At 63.0% G+C, this 17,622-nt stretch overlaps 6 protein-coding genes across 6 annotated transcripts; 4 read left to right on the forward strand and 2 right to left on the reverse strand.

Annotated features, from left to right (window-relative positions):
• Positions 1 to 756: 756 nt before the first annotated feature.
• On the forward strand, positions 757 to 2,442 carry RHTO_07854 (MFS monocarboxylate transporter; the record flags this gene model as incomplete). Its single annotated transcript, XM_016421509.1, has 3 exons — positions 757 to 1,636; positions 1,691 to 2,183; positions 2,241 to 2,442. The coding sequence occupies 3 exons, from the start codon at positions 757 to 759 to the stop codon at positions 2,440 to 2,442; spliced, it is 1,575 nt and encodes a 524-aa protein (XP_016274102.1).
• A 180-nt stretch (positions 2,443 to 2,622) lies between these two features.
• Positions 2,623 to 4,520, forward strand: RHTO_07855 (esterase / lipase; the record flags this gene model as incomplete). Its single annotated transcript, XM_016421510.1, has 7 exons — positions 2,623 to 2,699; positions 2,758 to 2,822; positions 2,886 to 3,172; positions 3,233 to 3,392; positions 3,452 to 3,535; positions 3,591 to 3,766; positions 3,828 to 4,520. The coding sequence occupies 7 exons, from the start codon at positions 2,623 to 2,625 to the stop codon at positions 4,518 to 4,520; spliced, it is 1,542 nt and encodes a 513-aa protein (XP_016274103.1).
• Positions 4,521 to 5,532: 1,012 nt separating this feature from the next.
• On the forward strand, positions 5,533 to 10,075 carry RHTO_07856 (cell wall biogenesis protein phosphatase, Ssd1; the record flags this gene model as incomplete). The annotated part of the gene is made up of 4 exons (XM_016421511.1): positions 5,533 to 8,504; positions 8,561 to 9,518; positions 9,583 to 9,852; positions 9,923 to 10,075. The coding sequence occupies 4 exons, from the start codon at positions 5,533 to 5,535 to the stop codon at positions 10,073 to 10,075; spliced, it is 4,353 nt and encodes a 1,450-aa protein (XP_016274104.1).
• Positions 10,076 to 10,990: 915 nt separating this feature from the next.
• On the forward strand, positions 10,991 to 11,997 carry RHTO_07857 (C6 transcription factor; the record flags this gene model as incomplete). Its single annotated transcript, XM_016421512.1, has 3 exons — positions 10,991 to 11,053; positions 11,112 to 11,206; positions 11,265 to 11,997. The coding sequence occupies 3 exons, from the start codon at positions 10,991 to 10,993 to the stop codon at positions 11,995 to 11,997; spliced, it is 891 nt and encodes a 296-aa protein (XP_016274105.1).
• A 164-nt stretch (positions 11,998 to 12,161) lies between these two features.
• RHTO_07858 (C6 transcription factor) lies at positions 12,162 to 13,965 on the reverse strand (the record flags this gene model as incomplete). The annotated part of the gene is made up of 4 exons (XM_016421513.1): positions 12,162 to 13,359; positions 13,418 to 13,466; positions 13,527 to 13,554; positions 13,612 to 13,965. The coding sequence occupies 4 exons, from the start codon at positions 13,963 to 13,965 to the stop codon at positions 12,162 to 12,164; spliced, it is 1,629 nt and encodes a 542-aa protein (XP_016274106.1).
• Positions 13,966 to 14,626: 661 nt separating this feature from the next.
• On the reverse strand, positions 14,627 to 17,256 carry RHTO_07859 (WD repeat protein; the record flags this gene model as incomplete). Its single annotated transcript, XM_016421514.1, has 7 exons — positions 14,627 to 14,992; positions 15,046 to 15,168; positions 15,234 to 16,111; positions 16,176 to 16,354; positions 16,437 to 16,731; positions 16,789 to 16,892; positions 16,952 to 17,256. The coding sequence occupies 7 exons, from the start codon at positions 17,254 to 17,256 to the stop codon at positions 14,627 to 14,629; spliced, it is 2,250 nt and encodes a 749-aa protein (XP_016274107.1).
• Between the last annotated feature and the right edge of the window lie 366 nt (positions 17,257 to 17,622).

Consider the following 17,622-nt stretch of genomic DNA (forward strand, 5'->3'; position numbering starts at 1 on the left):
ACGCGGACCTGAGGCGCGTCTTCTTCTACCGGGTAGACAAGGGGGAGAGGAGAGGACTATGTACAGACGGTGCGGGCGATGTCAGTGCAGCAATGAAAACGAACTTGTTCTTGCGCGACTTTGGGTCACGGGAGAGGTCTTTCGCCGCCTCCTTTTCGCGTTGCCTTGCGAGGTCGCTGGCGTGTGCGTCGTTATCGAGTATCAGAGAGCTCGTCGTGAAGCAAAGCGGCCAGCGTTGGGCTCTTGCCCCCCTCGTCTCCTCCTTCGCCTCTCCCTCCTAACCCTCTCCGTCCGCCACGATCTGGCGCTCAAGTAATCGGCTGATCGGCTACTTACGAGTCTCCTCGCCATGAATGCACACCGCGCTCTCCTCCCAAGCGCCCGCTTCCCTCTCGCTCGCCTCATCAGCCTCGAGAAAACCTTTCTCCTCTTACGCGACCACGACGACCTGCGCGCTCGTTGCGCTGGCTCTGCTCGGCCTTGACTGTGCGTCAGGATGGTATGCCGCGCTCACCGGCGCCGGCTCGAGTGCTTGCGGAGGACTTGAATCCGGGGAGAGCTGGCGGGAAGCCGTCGCTCGTCGAGTTTGCTCGCCGCCGCTGGTCTGCCTCTCTCTCTCCTTCCTTACGCTCGAGACACTTTAGACGACGCACAACGCACAACGACGAGGAAAGGACACCCGGCTGTCCAAGAGAGCTTCACGAGATAGACGACGCCTCGTTCTCCCCGACTTGCGCTGCCCTCGCTTCAATCGCCATGACCGCGGCACACCTTCCGCCCCTTTCCGCCAGCACGACGCCCGAGTCGACGTCGCCGTTCTACCCAGGCGAACCATACAGCCCGACCGCGACGCCCGAATCTTCGCCCTCCTCGCGCTCCCTCTCCCTTTCCGGCTCGACGCCAACTCCCTCACGCCCTCTTTCTCTCGTCAATGAGAAGATCTTTGACACGCCCCTCGACGGACCCACCCGTGTCGGCTCTCCCCTCGAAGGACCGACGCGAGTAGGATCCCCTGCGCCATCCGTCTACGAGGAGAAGCTGAAGGGCGAGGTCGTCGCCGACCTCGAGAAGCAGGGCTATCCCGTCAACACTGAGGAGTCGGCGCCGGCGCCTGAAGAAGAGTACCCAGAGGGCGGACTGAGGGCGTGGCTCGCAGTCTTCGGCTCGACGCTCGTCCTCCTCTGCACCTTCGGCCTCTCCAACTCCTTCGGAACTTTCCTCGCTCACTACAAGACATCCCAGCTCGCCTCCTACCCTCCCTCGACCATCTCCTGGATCGGTTCAGCCCATCTCTTCGTCACGTTCGCCTCCGCCTTCAACGCCGGCGTCCTGTTCGACAAGGGCTACTTCCGGTACCAGCTCGCCGCAGGCTCGGTCGGATGGCTCATCGGCATCTTCAGTCTCTCCCTCGCCAAGACCTTCATTCAGATCTTCCTCGCCCAGGCGATCTGCATGGGCCTAAGTCTGGGGATCATGTTTGGCCCCTGCCTCTCCATCCTCGGCACCTACTTCCGCCGCAGAAGGGCGTTCGTCGTTGGGATTGCGGCGTCCGGTACGGCCATTGGCGCGGTCGTCTTCCCGGTCCTCCTCGGTCGCCTCTTCGAAGAGAAGGGCTTCGCTTTCGCCGTCCGCACTGGTGAGTCTAGCTGTTCTCGCTCATCTGCGCGGCTACTGACCCGTCTCTTCGCAGCCGGCTTCGTCATGCTCGCCCTCCTAGTCATCGCCAACATCGTCATTCGCCCCCGCGCCATCTCCAAAACCGTCGTCCGCGCTCCCCTCGCCTCGACTCTGCGCCGGATCGCCCGCGACCCCGCAGCCTGGCTCGTCTACGGCGGAATTTTCGGCACATACATAAGCTGCTTCATCCCGCTCTTCTACGTCGTCTCGTACGCACAGAAGTACAGCACGAACGCCGCGGTCGCAACTTATTCCCTCTCAATTATCAACGTACTCGCCTTCTTCTCCCGTATCGGCTCGGGACTCGTCGCAGACAGGCTTGGGACGTTCAACACCGCCATTCCGCTCAGCTTCCTCGTCGGCATCCTCACCTTTGCCATGATCGGTGCGACGTCGACACCCGCCCTCGTTGTGTTCCTCGTCCTCTTCGGCATCGCGCAAGGTGGATGGATCTCTGTCTCGGCGAGCGTGTTCATGACGCTGGCAAACGACGTGAGCGAGATTGGGTGCGTCTACCTCCCTCCTCCTCCTCCTCGCCTTCACTGACCCCGCCTGGTTTGCAGACTCCGCTCCGGCATCGGCTTCTTCTTCGTCGCCCTCGCCACGCTCATCGGTTCGCCTATCGCCGGCGCACTCCTCACCGCCACGAACGGGAGCTACGTCGCTGCGCTCTGCTTCGGCGGGGGAATGGCGATGGTTGGGACGGTGTTGCTCGTCTTTGCGCGCGGCATTCAGGTTCGGAGGAAGAGCTCGTCGGTCGTCTAGACACCCTACACCCCTAGATAGTCTTCTATACAGTCGTTCCTATCTTTTGTTGTCGCATTTCACTTGCATTATAGCATTAGCATTGTATCCCGTTTGTATTCCGCGCTGCCAAAGTCCGCTCGGAGATGAAACGACGTCCCCACCGGCGACGTCGCCCTCTTTCCCTCTCTCACACACGCTATGGCTCCTTCCGCTGCAGAGGAGGAACAGAACGCTACTGGACTCGCTGCTCGATCTGTCGCAGCCGCTCAAACAGCGTGCGTCGCCCCCCACCTCCTCGTCGGGTTTGACGTCGGTTGACCTTTTGCTCGACAGATGGCGGCTCAAGGCGTTCATTCCGACTGTGTTGAGGACGACAGCGAGCTACTACATCTGGGGCCGTGCGTCGATCCGCTCACGAACCACCTCCTCCATGCTGAAACCTCCCTTTGTCGTTCGAACAGCTCCGCAAGAATCGTGGCCCATCTCTATCGCGCTTTTCACAGCCCTAGCGCGCTACCAAGCCGCCTCCTCCGCCGCCGAGCGTCGGCTCAACCACGACCCTTCGAAACCGCTCGATCCCGCGAGGGTTATGCAGGCTAGTCGGAAGAGGCTGGAGCGGTGGATGGGCGGAGGAGGTCAGCCGAAGGGAGGGGCCGCGTGGGAGATGGATGTGCAGGTGAAGAAGAGGGAGTTGAAAGGCGCTTTGGAGGAGGCGGATTCGCGGGAGACGGGGGAACGGAGTTTCAAGGTGCGTCGGGCGTTCTTATCGTGCGATGAAGTTCGTGAGCTAACACACTTGCGCACACAGGCTGAATGGGTTGCGCACCGCTCGCTCCTGACAGGCGAGAGGCAGCCGGAGCAGAAGGTCATTCTTTATGCGCACGGAGGAGCGTATACGCTCCTGTCGCCCAAGACGCATCGTGCGCTGCTGTGTCAGATCTCGAAGGAGACGGGCGCACGAGCTCTCTGTATGTGACCTGACGGCGTGCTGCGTTTGCTACGCTGACCATGTCTTCGTCGCCGGCAGCCATCGACTACCGCCTCTCGCCCGAGACCAAGTTCCCTGGCGCACTGCACGACGCCGTCTCGGCCTATCTCTATCTCACACAAGGTGCGTATCTCGGCGACAGTTTCGCTCTGGGTGCGAGACTGACCTCACAGCGCAGACCTGAACATTCCCGCCGGCAACATCCTCGTCAGCGGTGATTCAGCAGGCGGCAACCTCGTCACCGCTTTGATGCTCTACCTACGCGACGAGAAAATTCCGCAGGTTGGAGGCGCGATCTTGCTTTCGCCGTGGGTGGACTTGACGTCTAGCTTGGCGAGCTGGGATGAGAACAAGGTGCGCTTGCCAGTCCCTAGTCGTAGAGGACGCGCTCGCTGACATGCTCATACCTCGGCAGGAGTTCGACTACCTCTCGCTCGAAGACGACCCGCACAACCCCGACCCGCTCAACCCGCCGCGCCTCTTCCTCCCAGCCGAGCCCGACTTTTCCAAGCTCCTCATCCACCCTTACGTCTCCCCCGCTCTCACCGCCGACCTCTCCAACTTCCCTCCGCTCCTCGTCCACTCCGGCGGCGTCGAAACCCTCCGCGACGAGCATTCGCTCTTCGCGCAACGAGCCGCGCGTGCAGGAGTCGACGTAACGCACGAGATCTTCCGCGACGGGGTTCACGTCTTCCAAGCGCTCGCAATGATGTCCTCTGCGACTGCGGCGTTGCAGGCGATAGGCGAGTGGGCGAAGGACCGGCCTGCGAGGATTGAGAAGGTCGATGAGGAGAAGGTGTTTGGGGAGATTGACGCGCGGCTCAAGCAGGCTTGGGATGGGCGGGATCGGAAGGCCAAGGGGGAGCAGGGGCAGAAGCAGGGCAAGAGGGAGAAGAAGGCGGAACGGGTCGCCAAGTTCACGTACGAGCGGGTCGTCGAAGAGGCGCCGCCCATCCGGTTGCGCAAGTCGGCGCACGAGGCGGCGAAAAAGGCGGTAGAGGAGAACGAGCATTATAAGCCAAAGGAGGGACTCACGACGGTGTTTATGGCGAAGAAGGCGCCGTCGCCCGGCGTCCTGGGGAGGCTCTTCGGCTCGTCGCACTTGTAGAGGGTGCGGTCGGACTCGTAGATGTCAGTATGGCTCTATCATTATCTTCGCAGTGCATCACAGCAGTATCTCGTCGTCCCTGCGCGGAGGAGGAGACAGGAAGAGTGCAGGCTTCTCCAAGGCTTTTCCCTCCCCGCTCGCTCCTTCTGTGATTTCTGCGCGCTTTTCTGAGCTATCTGTGACGCTCTCTGACGGCCCAGACGCGCTAGCCTGTCCCAAGTTGAACGACGCTCGCACCTTCTCCCCCTTGTCGCCGTCGACCCTCTCGCACGTCTCCCAATCACTCTCTTTCCCGCTTTTCCGCTCTGTTGGCCCTGAGGCGTGCTCTGCAGCCTCACAAAACCAGACACAGCCCGCCAAGCGCAGTCCCACCCTCTCTCTCGCCCCGCGTCGCTCATCGCAGCAACTCGCTCTTCTTCCCGCCCTCACGACCCAGCCGGACACGCTTGGACAGCACGCAAGACACGAAACGACACCTCCGAACTTCCGACATACAGCTCACACGCGCTCGACCGCCCTTGTCGCCTCTTCTCCTCGTCCCCTCCCCGCATCGAGGTACGTCAGGCGCGCTGTCCTCGCCTTTGCGTATCGCGCGCGGACTTGCAGAGCACAGTAACTGACTGGGTGCTTATCTACCTACATCTTCACGCCTCGCCATCGTCACCGCCGCCGCGCAACTCCCCACCTTGCCACGACTCGCGCGATCTGGCGACTCTCACGCCTCTCCCCGTTCGAACGATCTCTGCACACGCTCGAGCAGCTCTGAACGAATAGATCAGAAGCGGAACCCGCACATTCCTTTCGCAGACGGGATCCCCGACGAGGTGAGTTCGCACGTCCCTCCTTGCTCGAGCAGTTCTTGCGATTCCTTCTGGATCGCGGGCTCCGACCGTGCGCTGGCAATCGAGTCGCAGTGAATCGACTTGACGAGCGCATTGTTGGACTTCCGCTGACCCTGCTCGCTGTTCGCCACCACAGCCCCACTTTCGCCTCTTCTTCGACTTGAGGACCCATGTCGTCGCCGACAGACACGACCAAGACGGCGCCAGGCTCAACTGGCAACAAGGACGACTCGCGGTCTGGCCAGCAGTCGAACCGCAAGCAAGCTGCATCGCCCAACTCGCCTGCTCGCAACCGCTCTCAGCACGACCGAAAGCGCTCGACCTCGCGCGGTAACGGCGGCGCATCCTCTCCGACGAACGAGAGGAAGCCGCAGAACCAGCAGGGAGGTGGAGGAGGGGCAGGAGGCTCGCATGGTCGCAGGTCGAGTCGTGGTGGCGGACATGCAGGAAACGGTGGCGGCGCTTCAGGCCGTCGATCGAGCGGAGGAGCACACGGCGGCTCGAGCGGCGGCCAGCAGCACCACCGACGCGAGTCGCAGCAGAACGACGGGCTCGCCAACCTTCAGAACGTGATCTCCGATATGCCTCCTCCTTCGGGCGGTTCTGCGCGCTCTTCGTCCTCCCAGCCTAGCTCGCCTGCCCGCCAACGCTCCCAGCCAGGCGGTGGACTCCGCAAGAACCCCTCGGGCCCATCTGTTCCCAGCATCTCGGCTCCGCCTCCCTCCCTTCCTCCCGCCGCCAACACGCTGAACCCGACTGCCGGCGGCTTCCAGCCCGGCATGCTCGGCCCTATCCACGACATGATCGATGAAGGACTCGTCACGCCGACCGCCTCGCGTTTCGACCTTATGACCGGCATGCCTCGCTCGCCGACCGCTCCTTCGACTCTTCCTGATGCTGGCACCGGTTTCGGCGGTGTCGCTGCGCTCAATCAGAGCGCTTTCGTCTTCCCGCCGCCTCAGCCCGCGACGCAAGGTCTCGGCATCTCGAACCAGCAGCAACAGGCGCTCGCACTCCAGCAGCAGCAGTTCCAGCTCGCTCAGCTCGCGGCCGGGATGAACCCTGCGCTGACGGGTGCGGGCGGTGGTCTGGACGAGGCGAGCGAGCTCATCGCGGAGCAGCTTGCCATCCAGCAGCAGCTCGAGAACCTCCGACTGCAGCAGGAGAGCCTCATGGCTCGCTTCGGCGACATGCAAGCGACTCTTACCGGCCAGGCCGCCCCGCCTGTCTCTGCGCCTCTGCCTTCCGGTCCTTCTGGCCAGCACCGCCGCGTCTCGTCGTCGAGCGGTCACCAGCACCAGCCGTCTGGCGCGATGGGCTCGTTCGGCCTTCCCGGCGGTGCTGGAGCGGCATCCGGTCAGCAACAGCTTCCGAAGGGCCACGGACGGCGTCACTCAGTCCAGACGGGCAAGACAGCGCCAGGCGGCGCAAACGGCTCGACTGCAGCGCCGAGCGGTAATGGCGGTTTCGGTACTGGCTTTCAGTTCCCGCCGCGACCGCAAGGACAGCAGCAGGGCACGCCGACGCAGCAGCCTCGCTTCCTCGAGGAAGACCCCTTCGCGAGCGGAAACGACAGCCCGAGCGGTGGCCGCACGATGGGCCACCACCGTCGCCAGAGCGGCAGCGTCTCGAGTCTCGGCGGCTGGTCAATGAACATGAGCCAGTCGAGCACGAACAACCTCGCCGAGGCGCAGGCGCACTTGCAGGCTCTCGGTGCTTACCGTGCTTCGTCCGGTCACGCTCGCGTCCCCTCCTTCGGCATGTCGGCGATCGGTCCGGGCGGACAGGGCGGTCCTGGACAGCTTGCGATGGCAGGCTATGGCGGCGGCATCCCTCAACCCGGCTTGGGCGGCCCGAACGGCCAGAACCAGATGCGCAAGACGCTCTTCGCTCCCTACCTCCCTCAAGCCAGCATCCCGCCTCTCCTCGCTGCCGGCAAGCTTGTTATCGGCACCCTGCGCGTCAACAAGCGCAACCGCTCCGACGCCTACGTCGCCACGGACGTTCTCGATGCCGACATCTACATCTGTGGCTCGAAGGACCGCAACCGCGCGCTCGAGGGCGACATTGTCGCTGTTGAGCTGCTCGACGTTGACGAGGTTTGGGGGACGAAGAAGGACAAGGAGGAAAAGAAGCGCAGGAAGGAGGAGCAGGCGTCCTACGATCCCAAGACGGCGCGCGACCTCCGCAAGCAGGACAAGAAGAAGGACGACGTCGAGGTCGAGGGTCAGGGTCTCTTGCTCTTCGAGGACGAGGAGGTTACGGACGAGACGAAGCCACAATTCGCCGGCCACGTCGTCGCAGTCCTCGAGCGCGCGCCTGGCCAGCTCTTCAGCGGAATGCTCGGCGTCCTTCGTCCGAGCTCGGCGGCGACGCAGCAGAAGCAGGACGCCGAGCGTCGCGAGCGCGAGGGCGTCGACTTGCGCGGCGGTCACGGCCAGTCGAACGGTTCGACTCAGCCGCCGCCCAAGATCATCTGGTTCCGCCCGACCGACAAGCGTGTCCCGCTCATCGCCATACCGACCGAACAGGCGCCTGCCGATTTCGTCGAGCACTCGGAGAAGTACTCCGACCGCCTCTTCGTCGCCTGCATCAAGCGCTGGCCGATCACGTCGCTTCACCCGTTCGGCCAACTCGTCGAGGAGCTCGGCCCCATTGGCGACATCGAGACGGAGACGAACGCTCTCCTCAAGGACTGCAACTTTACCGCTGAGGACTTCTCCGACTCGGTCAACAAGTGCTTGCCGCAGACGCCTTGGTCGATTCCCGAGCGTGAGCTCCAGCCGGATGTGAGGCGCGACTTGCGCGACAAGCGTGTCTTCACCATCGACCCCGAGACGGCCAAGGACCTCGACGACGCCCTGCACATCATCCAGAACGAGGACGGTACCTTCGAAGTTGGCGTGCACATCGCCGACGTCTCGCACTTTGTCAAGCCGAATACTCCGCTCGACCGCGAGGCCCGCAAGCGCGCGACGACCGTCTATCTTGTCCAACGCGCCGTGCCTATGCTCCCGCCCACCCTGTCTGAGGAGCTCTGCTCGCTCAACGCCGGCTCGGACAAGCTCACTTTCTCCGTCATCTACACGCTCACGCCCGAGGGCCAAATCGTCTCGACCTGGTTCGGCAAGACCGTCATCAAGTACGTTTGTTTCGTCAGGGTCGTACGCTTCTCTCGCTAACGCTTCCGTCTCGCAGCTCGAAGGTCAAGCTCGCCTACTCGGATGCTCAGCATGTCATCGACAATGGCACGCTGCCCGAGGGCAAGATCGCCGACGCTGAGCTGCGCGAGGGTGTCGAGACGGACGTGAAGCGCCTCGCCGGCATCGCCAAGCACCTTCGTCATCGCCGCTTCGAAAGCGGCGCGCTCCGCATTGACAACGTCAAGGTCTCGTTCCGCCTCGACGAGTTCGGCCTGCCGGTCGACGCCCACGAGTACGCGCGCAAGGAGGCGAACGAGCTCATCGAGGAGTTCATGTTGATGGCGAACATCGCCGTCGCCGGCAAGATCGCATCTGGCCTGCCCGACCAGTCTCTCCTGCGTCGTCACGAGGAGCCGATCGACCGTCGCCTCGACGCGTTCGTCCAACGCATGCGCCGCCTCGGCCTCGACATCGACGGCAGCTCGTCGCACGCCCTGATGGACTCTATCGTCAAGATCACGGACCCGGGCGAGCGCCTCACTCTCCAGCACCTTAGCACCCGCTCGATGCAGCGCGCCAAGTACTTCTGCACCGGCATGCTCGACATCTCCAAGTACCGCCACTACGCCCTCAACGTCCCTCTCTACACGCACTTCACCTCGCCGATTCGCCGGTACGCCGACGTGATTGTTCACCGCCAGCTCGAGGCCGTCCTCGCCGCTCAAGCTGCCGCCGCGTCTGCCGAGGCGCCGACGGAGGCCAAGTTCTCGCTCGACGCCGAGGCGGTCTCCAAGATCGCGCAGACTTGCAACGTCAAGAAGGAGGCCGCTCGCCTCGCTCAGGAGCAGTCGCAGCACCTCTTCCTCTGCGTCCTCATCGACGACTTGACGAAGCGCTACGGTCCTGTCATTCGCTACGGCACCGTCATCGGCGTCCTTGACCAGGCCTTTGACGTTCTCGTCAGCGAGTTCGGCGTTGAGAAGCGCGTGCACGTCGATCAGATGCCTGTCGAGGTGCGTTTGCGGTTCTTTCCTCCGCTTTCCGGGCGCCATGCTGACAGCTGTGTCGCCGCCGCAGAGCACCGTCTATGACGAGCGCGAGAACTCGCTCCAGATCTTCTGGAAGAAGGGCGTCGACGTTCTCGCGTGGCTCGCCGAGTCGAATCAGGACGAGCACCTCAAGCGCCTACGCGCCCACGCGCACCACCACTCGAAGATGATGGAGGCCGACAGCGGCAAGGGCGAGGCGGAGAGCAGGCTCTTCGACGACGACGAGGACGAGGAGGAGGGCGAGATCAAGCAGGAGCGGCGTGTTCTCGAGACGGAGCAGCACAGGAAGTCGCGCGATGTGAGTGCACGCTTCCTCTCGCTTCCCGTGTCGGCCAATCGAGCTGACCCGCTTTTCCGAAACGATGCAGCGCACTCCGCTCAAGTTCCAGAACCTCAACACCGAGCACGGCCACTGCGCGCAGACGGTCAAGACTCTCGACGTCGTGCCCGTCATCGTTTCTGCCGACACCACCAAGAGCCCGCCCGTCCTCCGCGTCGTCGCCGTCTCGCCCTTCGCCTGAAGAAACCGCTCGCTCCTTCCTCCCACGCCACCGTTCCTCCGGTTCCCTCCCGTTCGCACCTCACGTTCACGCTTGTAGCCCATACCCTTTCATTGCACAGAACTCAATTCTCCTGTACGCTTGCGGCGCCGGCGTCGGGCTTTCTCCCTCCCTCCTGCTCTATCGCCGCCCCGCTTTCTGTGTCCGCTGCGCAGGTCGAGACCGCAGCATCCTGGAACGCTGTCTGCGCGAGCGTCCACATTCAGGGAAAGCAGAGACCACCGACCACCCCTCCTGGTCCGCAATCCTCCCCTCTGTCCTTCGCATCACGCTACCTGGCCTCTGCGCGCCTTTTTGACTCTGCACAGCGCTTGAAGAGACGATCCGAAACGTGTACTCGTCCCACGGAACCTCCGCGCTTACATCCGTCTCTCCGCGTCGTCCCCTTCGTCTCCTCATCGCTCTCGCACCTTCCTCGGCCACCGGCGACCTGCTGAATTCGCTACACGGCCGAGAAGGACGAACCAGCGAAGAACGGACCTCCTCGGTAGCGGGAATCAGGCGGATGGACGTGGTGCTGGCTCCTCCCGCTCACACCCCCGGTAGATGATCTCACTTCTCGCGCTCCTATCCGTGGGTCGCGCTGCCAGGAGGAGCGACGGACAAGAACGCTATGCATGCTGCTACTCGACCCCGGCCAACTAGCTGAGACGTCAACGTCCTCTCCTCATCCGTCTTCCCTTGATCTCCTCGTATCTGAGCGGAGCTACCGTCGAAGGGGACAGTGCTGAAGGCAAACCGCGCGGGGTCATTCCCACGTTCTTGGTGGGTGGAGGATGATCGAGTTCGCTCTCCTTTTCGCTTCTTCTCGTCGTCGGCATCGTCTTCTACCAAGCCTCCCTCTCTCCTTCGCCGCCGTTCTTGTCTGCACGCGCTATGGGACGTGCTAGCTACCCGCCGAGGATGATGCCAAGCGCCCGACACCTGTCTTGCGAGGGTGTGAGTTCGCCCTCGCCTCCTCGAGCTGACGAAGCGGTGCTCACGGTCGCTCCCGCAGTGTCGCAAGCGGAAACTCAAGTGCTCTCGGACGGCGCCGTGTGTTGGATGTACTCTGCGCGGACAAGAATGCGTCTGGCTCGACTGCAAACCAGGGTGAGGCGAATCCTCCTCCTCTCCTCCCGCCTTAATCTGATCCGTTCTGATCTCGCAGGCAAGGCGAGACGAGGGCGAGTCTCGAGGAAAATCTCGCCGAGATCGAGCGCCTGAATCGCGTCGTTCAGCAACTGCAAGCGCTACTCATCGAGCGCGACGGCCGACCCTACTATCCGCCCATTGCGCCTCCTACACCGCCTTACTTCGACTCGCACGCCTATGCTTACGACCCGACTCTTGCTCTACCGCCTGCGCCGGCCATACACGAAGCCCCGGTCATGCACTATCTCCCGCAATCCGTACAAGGCGTCTGGGTTCCCGCCTATCCGCCGCCAGCCTTCGACCAGCACGCGCAGTCTTACACACTCGCTGGAGCCGATCTGGCAGTCGACGTCGCTCCCTACGACTCGACGCCTCCTTATGCCGCTCTCGCGCGCCCATCTATCCATGGCCCGCCTGGAGCGTGGCACATGAGCGAGCACCAGCGCTCCTTCACAAGCCCGGCGGCCTTCCCTACGCTTTCTCGCCTCGCGCAGGAACACGCAGCCGAGCCTCTCGCGCCGTCCGTCAAGCAGACACCCCAGCCAGAGCCCTCGCACAGGTTGCCTTCCCTCGACGTCGACCTTCCCCCGACAAGCGTTCCGACTTTGTCGGCTCTTCTCGCCCCCGACTACCTCGACCCCATCTTCGCTCTCGAGCAGGGGTCGGCTCCGAGAGAGTCGACCCATCAGACTCCCGAAGAAGAAGTGGCATGGCAGGAGATGGTGGACATGCCCGCCGAGCAGGCGTGATGAGCTGGTCTCCCCTATCGCTCCTCGACCTTCCTTGCCATACTGTTCAGCTCTCGCTCCTGTTGTCTGTTTCTCTCCTCGCTCGCTCGCACACATCCGCACTGGCAATCCCGCAAACTCGTCGTTATTACCTTGTAGAGACCGTCAATTCTACCTTTATATCCTCATCGCTCGCTCGCACTGCGAAAGAGCGCATCCGAGAGACTGGGAAGCCGCCGGACGCCGTCCTCGCGAGCGTCCGTCCTGGTGAAGACCGGCTCGATCCTCCTCGCTTCGTCCGCCATCTCGACATCCTCCGCCTGCGCAATGCTCCGCAGCGGCGCAAGACGAATAGGCGGAGAAGGAGGTGCAGAGGCTGTCGGGGTCGTCGTGGCGAAAGAGGCGAGATGGGTCGTCAGGCTTTCTGTCGACGGGGTCTTCGGCTGGATCGGAGGGAGGAGGTAGTGGCCGCCATGTGGGAGGGTGGAGGAAGAGGACGAGCTGGGTGGGCGGGCAGAAGGAGGCGTCGTGGCGGAAGTCGGCGCGTGAGCGGAGCGGAAAGGCGTGAGGGCGGAGACGGCGGTGGAAGGAGTGGCGGTGGAAGGGGCGGTCGCAGAAAAGTTTGAAGTAATGCTTTGGGAAGCGGGACGACCGGGTATGGCAAGTGGAGGGAGGACGGCTGGCGACAGACGGCCTGAAGAAGCGGTGGAAGGTCGCCTTGACAAGGCGTGCGCACTTGGCGGTTGTAGATGCGCGTAAGGATGCGCAGGATACGGTGTACGAGAGGACGAGGGCGGGGCGACCGCATATAGGCCGGTCGATTGCGGATAGACCGCATGAAGCCCAAGAGCGGTGGAAGGCACTCGACTTGCGTAGCCGTACGCCCACGGAGGAACGGCCGAGGGATAGGCGCCTGGACCGTAGAAGAAGACTTGAGGCGCGACATGGTGCATCGGGTGGTACACGAGTGGTGGACCTGCCTGCCGCATTTGAGGAACCGAGGTAGGTCGACGAGGCGGCGGCGCGACGTCTGTTCTGCCTATGTGTGCACGTGGATGCGGGATATCTGGGCGCGGTGTGCTTGCTGGCGTCGACTTGGACGAGGCGGCAGTCGCTTGTCGCTTGGCCGCGAGGTCCGTATCGAGCGCGGCGAACTGAGGGTTCGTTCGCAGAATCTCGCCAAGCGAGCGCCGCTTCTTCGATGAGGCCGTACTCCCGACGACGTCGTAAGGTCTGGGACGTTCCTGTTCGATGAGCTGGTCCGCAAGGACCGCGAGCTTGTCGAGCTCGTCGGCAGGCATGTTCAGGGTGCGGGCGAGTGCGAAGACGTTTTGGCACAGCCGCGAGATGTCCGCGAGGTTGTGCTCGACGGCGACCATGGGGCTGTTGGCGAAGGGTCAACATGTGAGCACGGCGGCGTTGGCAGGCGCGAATGACGCACAAGGAGTCGAACGCTTCGTCGTAGGTGCATTTGACGTTGCGGAAGGCGCCTGTCCGAGGTCGGTGTCAGTAACGCAGAGAGACGCAAGAGGGTGACACCGAGGACGTACAGTTCGAGCATGGCCTCAGACGATCGCACTGCTGAGGTGTCCCTTGAGTGCTGCGGAGACCTCGACGAGTGAGCAGGGAGCGCACCTTGCTCTTCCGGATCCTGCAGGCATCGCAGTTCCTGACGCCGGTCCACCTCTTCTTGCGCGCTTGCTTCGGCCCTTCGTCGGTCGGCGGGTTGGCCGAAGTCGTCCGCTCCGCCTCGGAGGCAGCGGGTGTTGGCGATGGAGAAGAAGTCTGCGACGGTGCCGTGTCCGACGCGATACCCTGGGGAGACCCACGGCCTTCGTCGGAGGTGGCTGACATCTCTGCAGCCCGTGCGAGCAGCTTGAAGCGGTCTGCGAGTCGAGGCGGATGTGCCGAGGAGGGCGACGTCTCGACAGCCGCTTCACGAGGCGAAAGCGATGCAGGGATGCCAGCAGCAGACGCAGAAGAGTCCATGCCGAATCAGCAAGGTGCATGCAGGAGGAAGAGACGAGGGCGCTGCCTCGCGAGCGAAGCGCGGATGCTCCGTACTCGGTCCACGGGCCGGCGGTTTCGACTGCGAGGATCTCCATCGGAAAAGGCTCGTGCTGTGTCCGAGATCAGCGCCGGACGGTGAGTGGCATTGCTGCAGGCCTCATCAGTTTGCGTCAAGCGGAGGGAAAAGACGGCGAGAGGAAGTCAGTCGCAGCGAGAGAAAGCGCGCGCAGCGGCAAGCTAGTTCAGGACCAAGCACCGCCATGCCCCGCCGGCTATTCCACGGAGGGCGGGGAGGGAGAAAGGAGGGAAGGAGGTGCGAGCGGGTGTTGGCTGAATCGGTGCAAAGAGTGACGCGAAAGGGTTCGTCGGGCTGCAGCAGTCCTCGAGGCCGATGCAAATCTGCTCGCGAGGGTCGCGGCTCACGGCGGACGACGGGCAGTCGCCGTGCGCGGGAGAAGGAGGAGAGGGACGACGAGATGCAGGCAGGACAGCTCAGTTTGCGCCAGCTTCGGAAGTGCGCATTGCAAGACAAATGCAGGTGGAACGTACAGTGCGAAGAAGAGACAGGGAACAGGCGATGCGAGCTATGTACAGCAGTTAAGAAGCGACCCTCCTCAAGCGCAATTCCTGAATGGCCCCTTCACATGATGGCGCAATCCGCCGACGCAGGGTCGTCCGGGTCGCCACGGACGATGCGGATGCGGCGCATCGGTCGACGAGCCGGTGGCGATCCTTCCTCTGCATCTTCGTCCTCCGCCTCATCTCCCTCCCCCGCCCTCATGTTTGCGAGGATGAACGACAAGAAGTCGTTGGGCGCGATGCGAGGGAAGCTTGTGCCCGTCTCGCCACGAGCGTTGCGCGCCTTGATCCGCTCGTAGTCCTTGGCGAGGTTGGCCTTCTCGGCGGCGGCGAGATCCGAGGTCGGGCCAAAAAGCTTCACCGTTTCTTCGATGCCGCTAATGGCGACGACCGGAAGCGTAGGCGACGGCGTCATGACGTTGACGACCTGCAAGGGAGCGTTGTCAGCGAAGCAAGCGGGAGCGGAAGGAGGAAACACACGCTGTCGTCGCCCTTCCAGATGCCCGTCACCTTGCCCGACTCGCGGTCCCACGTGAAGAAGTTGCCGTCGTCCGAACCCGAGATGACCGTGTTGTTGTTGAGGAAGTTGACGTCCTTGACCGTCTGCGACGCAGAGGAAGCGGGTCAGTCTCTGGCAAGACGGGCGCGAGCTGCCGCATAAGGCGTACCTGCGTGTTGGCATGACCTGTATACGACTGGTGAGGTGCGACCATCGGAACGTCGGCGTGGTACTCCCTCCTTCGGCCGCGCGGCAGGAAGTCCTCCTCCTCCTCGCCGCCCTCTTCATCCGTCGCATCCTCGTCGTCCTCTTCGCCCTCACCCCGCGCTGAGCTGTCTCCCACGTCGTCGCTGTCGTCCATCAGTTCCTCCTGATCGCTGCTGTCCTCGCTCTCGTCCGCATCTCCGCCCGCCCCACTACCACCCTGCAATACCTCCAGCCTCTCCTCAAGATCCTCATGCTCGACAGGCTCGCTTGTCGGAACCTGTCCTTCTCCTCCTTCAACGCCGACCTCGCTGCCCTCGTCACGCAAGCGCTTCTGCGGCAACTCCCCCGTCGAGGACTCGGCGCTGCGCCCAGCTCCGCGCTTCTTCGCCGAGCGCTTGTGCTCATGCACTCCGAAAAGTTGAGCGGGTGTCGACATCGGTGACTCGGGAGCGGCAGAGGGAGGTTTCTGGTCAGGCGCGCGGGTTGCGCCCTCCGCGTCCTCGTGCTCATGCTCGTCTTCTTCGCTGTCTTCCGCCGCGCGCTGCTTCCCCTTCGAATGTTTCGACGCCGACGGAGGGGGAGGCGGGCGCTCGTAGGTCTCGCCGTCCGTATCGAAGAGGTAGATTCCGGCGCTGGAGTAGCTGAGAAGCAAGTCGCGCGGGTTGTCGGGCGAGAGCTTGGCGGCGACAATGTGGTGCGAGATCTCACCTTTGTGAGGAGTCGATGGATGAGGGACGCCGAAGCGGCGGACGCATTGTGTAAGGGATGAAGACGAGGGGTCGGAGGGTGGGGCGATGCCCCAGTCGCGGAGCATCGGGGCGCGGATCATGCGGCGGTCGTCTACGAGGCAGCTAACGTCAGTCAAGGCGCGAGGGACGATCTTCAGACGGAGACCTATGCGTACGAAGGAAAGCGTAAGGCGAAGTGCCGGCCACGACGAAGAGGTGCGGCCGCAGCTTGTTGATCGTGAGCGAGTACAGCGAGAGACCGGGGTAGTCGGCGAGAGGCGGAGGGCAGTCAACGTCGTCAGGCGCCTGCAGCCTCGAGGTACGGCAGTTGTGGTGCTCGCGCAAGTCGTGTTGCCTGCGTCAAGATCGTGGACCGCTCGTTCACTGGCTTGCCATTTCGGCAGTATCCCCAAACAGAGTGTCGGGCTCAGACGCACCTGACCGTCCCGTCCTCGCTGCAAGTCAAGAAGACATCCGGGCTAGCCTCGGTCGCAACTCGCTTGACGCGGTCAAAGTGGCAGCGGAAGACGCGCGTGCAAGCCGTCGCGTCCTCGTGATGCGTCCAAGGCTTGTGTCCTGAAGAAGCGGGAGGACGGATCGTGACGGAGCTGAGTTGCGGGTTTGTAGCGAGCGAGAGGTCGAAGACGCGGACTGTCGAATCGCCAGCGCAGCTGAAGAGGCGGTTCGACATGCCAGGAGCGAACTTGACGCTGAAGATATTTGCTCGGTGGCCTGTAAAGCGATAAGCGGGGTTAGCTATCGCCTTTGAAAGCAAGTCGTCGGGCGCACCTGTGTCGATGACCTCGCTCAGCCCGAAGCCGAGTCCCGGCGCGACGACTTTCGACCCGTCGTCTTGCAGCGTGTCCTCGACTCCAGGCGACCAGATGCAAATCCTGCATGAAGCAAGCTGGGTCAGCCTTCGACGAGGAGGAAGAGGGAAAGTCAAACGCACTTGGTGTCATCTCCCGCCGTTGCCAGCCTGCCCGTCTGCTCGTCCCAGCACGATGCATTCACACAGCCAGTGCTCCCGTACGCATCTCGGTCGACCGTGTGCCCTCGCGCGCCCCATCCTCCGCCATGCTGGTCCTTCTCACCGAGAACTTGAAGGAGGTCGAAACGGTTTTGCCAGGCGGGTGAGGCGACGAGAGAGGGATACGTAGCGGTCGAAAGCAAGGACGGGCGATGAGGAGGGTAGAGAGGGAGGAAGGTGAGGTCGAGGAAGGGAGATGAGGAGGTGGGGAGGGCTCCCGAGAGCATGGGCGAGCCGCAAGAAGGTGCAGCGCAGTCAGGTGTACTCAGGCAAGTCTTGCGAAGCGGTCAAAAGCGAGTCCGACAGCAGCGAGTGGCGTGGAAGAGCGAGAGAAGCATCCGCCCCACCTCCCGAGCTCGTCTTGACGCTGCAGCGCAATGGACAAGCGGTTCCAGCGCTGTAGAGGAATGAAAGGAACATCCTCATGCAGGGCAAGACGACCAGCGAACGAAGCGGCCGCGGAGATGCGAGAAATTGGTTCTTCTTGGATTCAAAAGGGAGAGACTGGCAAGGGGAGAGGATGGTGGGCAGCGAGGAAAGACAAACTGTAGCGAGAAAACGTGTATGCCCGGGCGGAAGGAGAGGGAAGGGAA

This window comes from Rhodotorula toruloides, assembly GCF_000320785.1.
Source record: "Rhodotorula toruloides NP11 unplaced genomic scaffold Scaffold8, whole genome shotgun sequence".
NCBI lineage: Eukaryota > Fungi > Basidiomycota > Microbotryomycetes > Sporidiobolales > Sporidiobolaceae > Rhodotorula > Rhodotorula toruloides.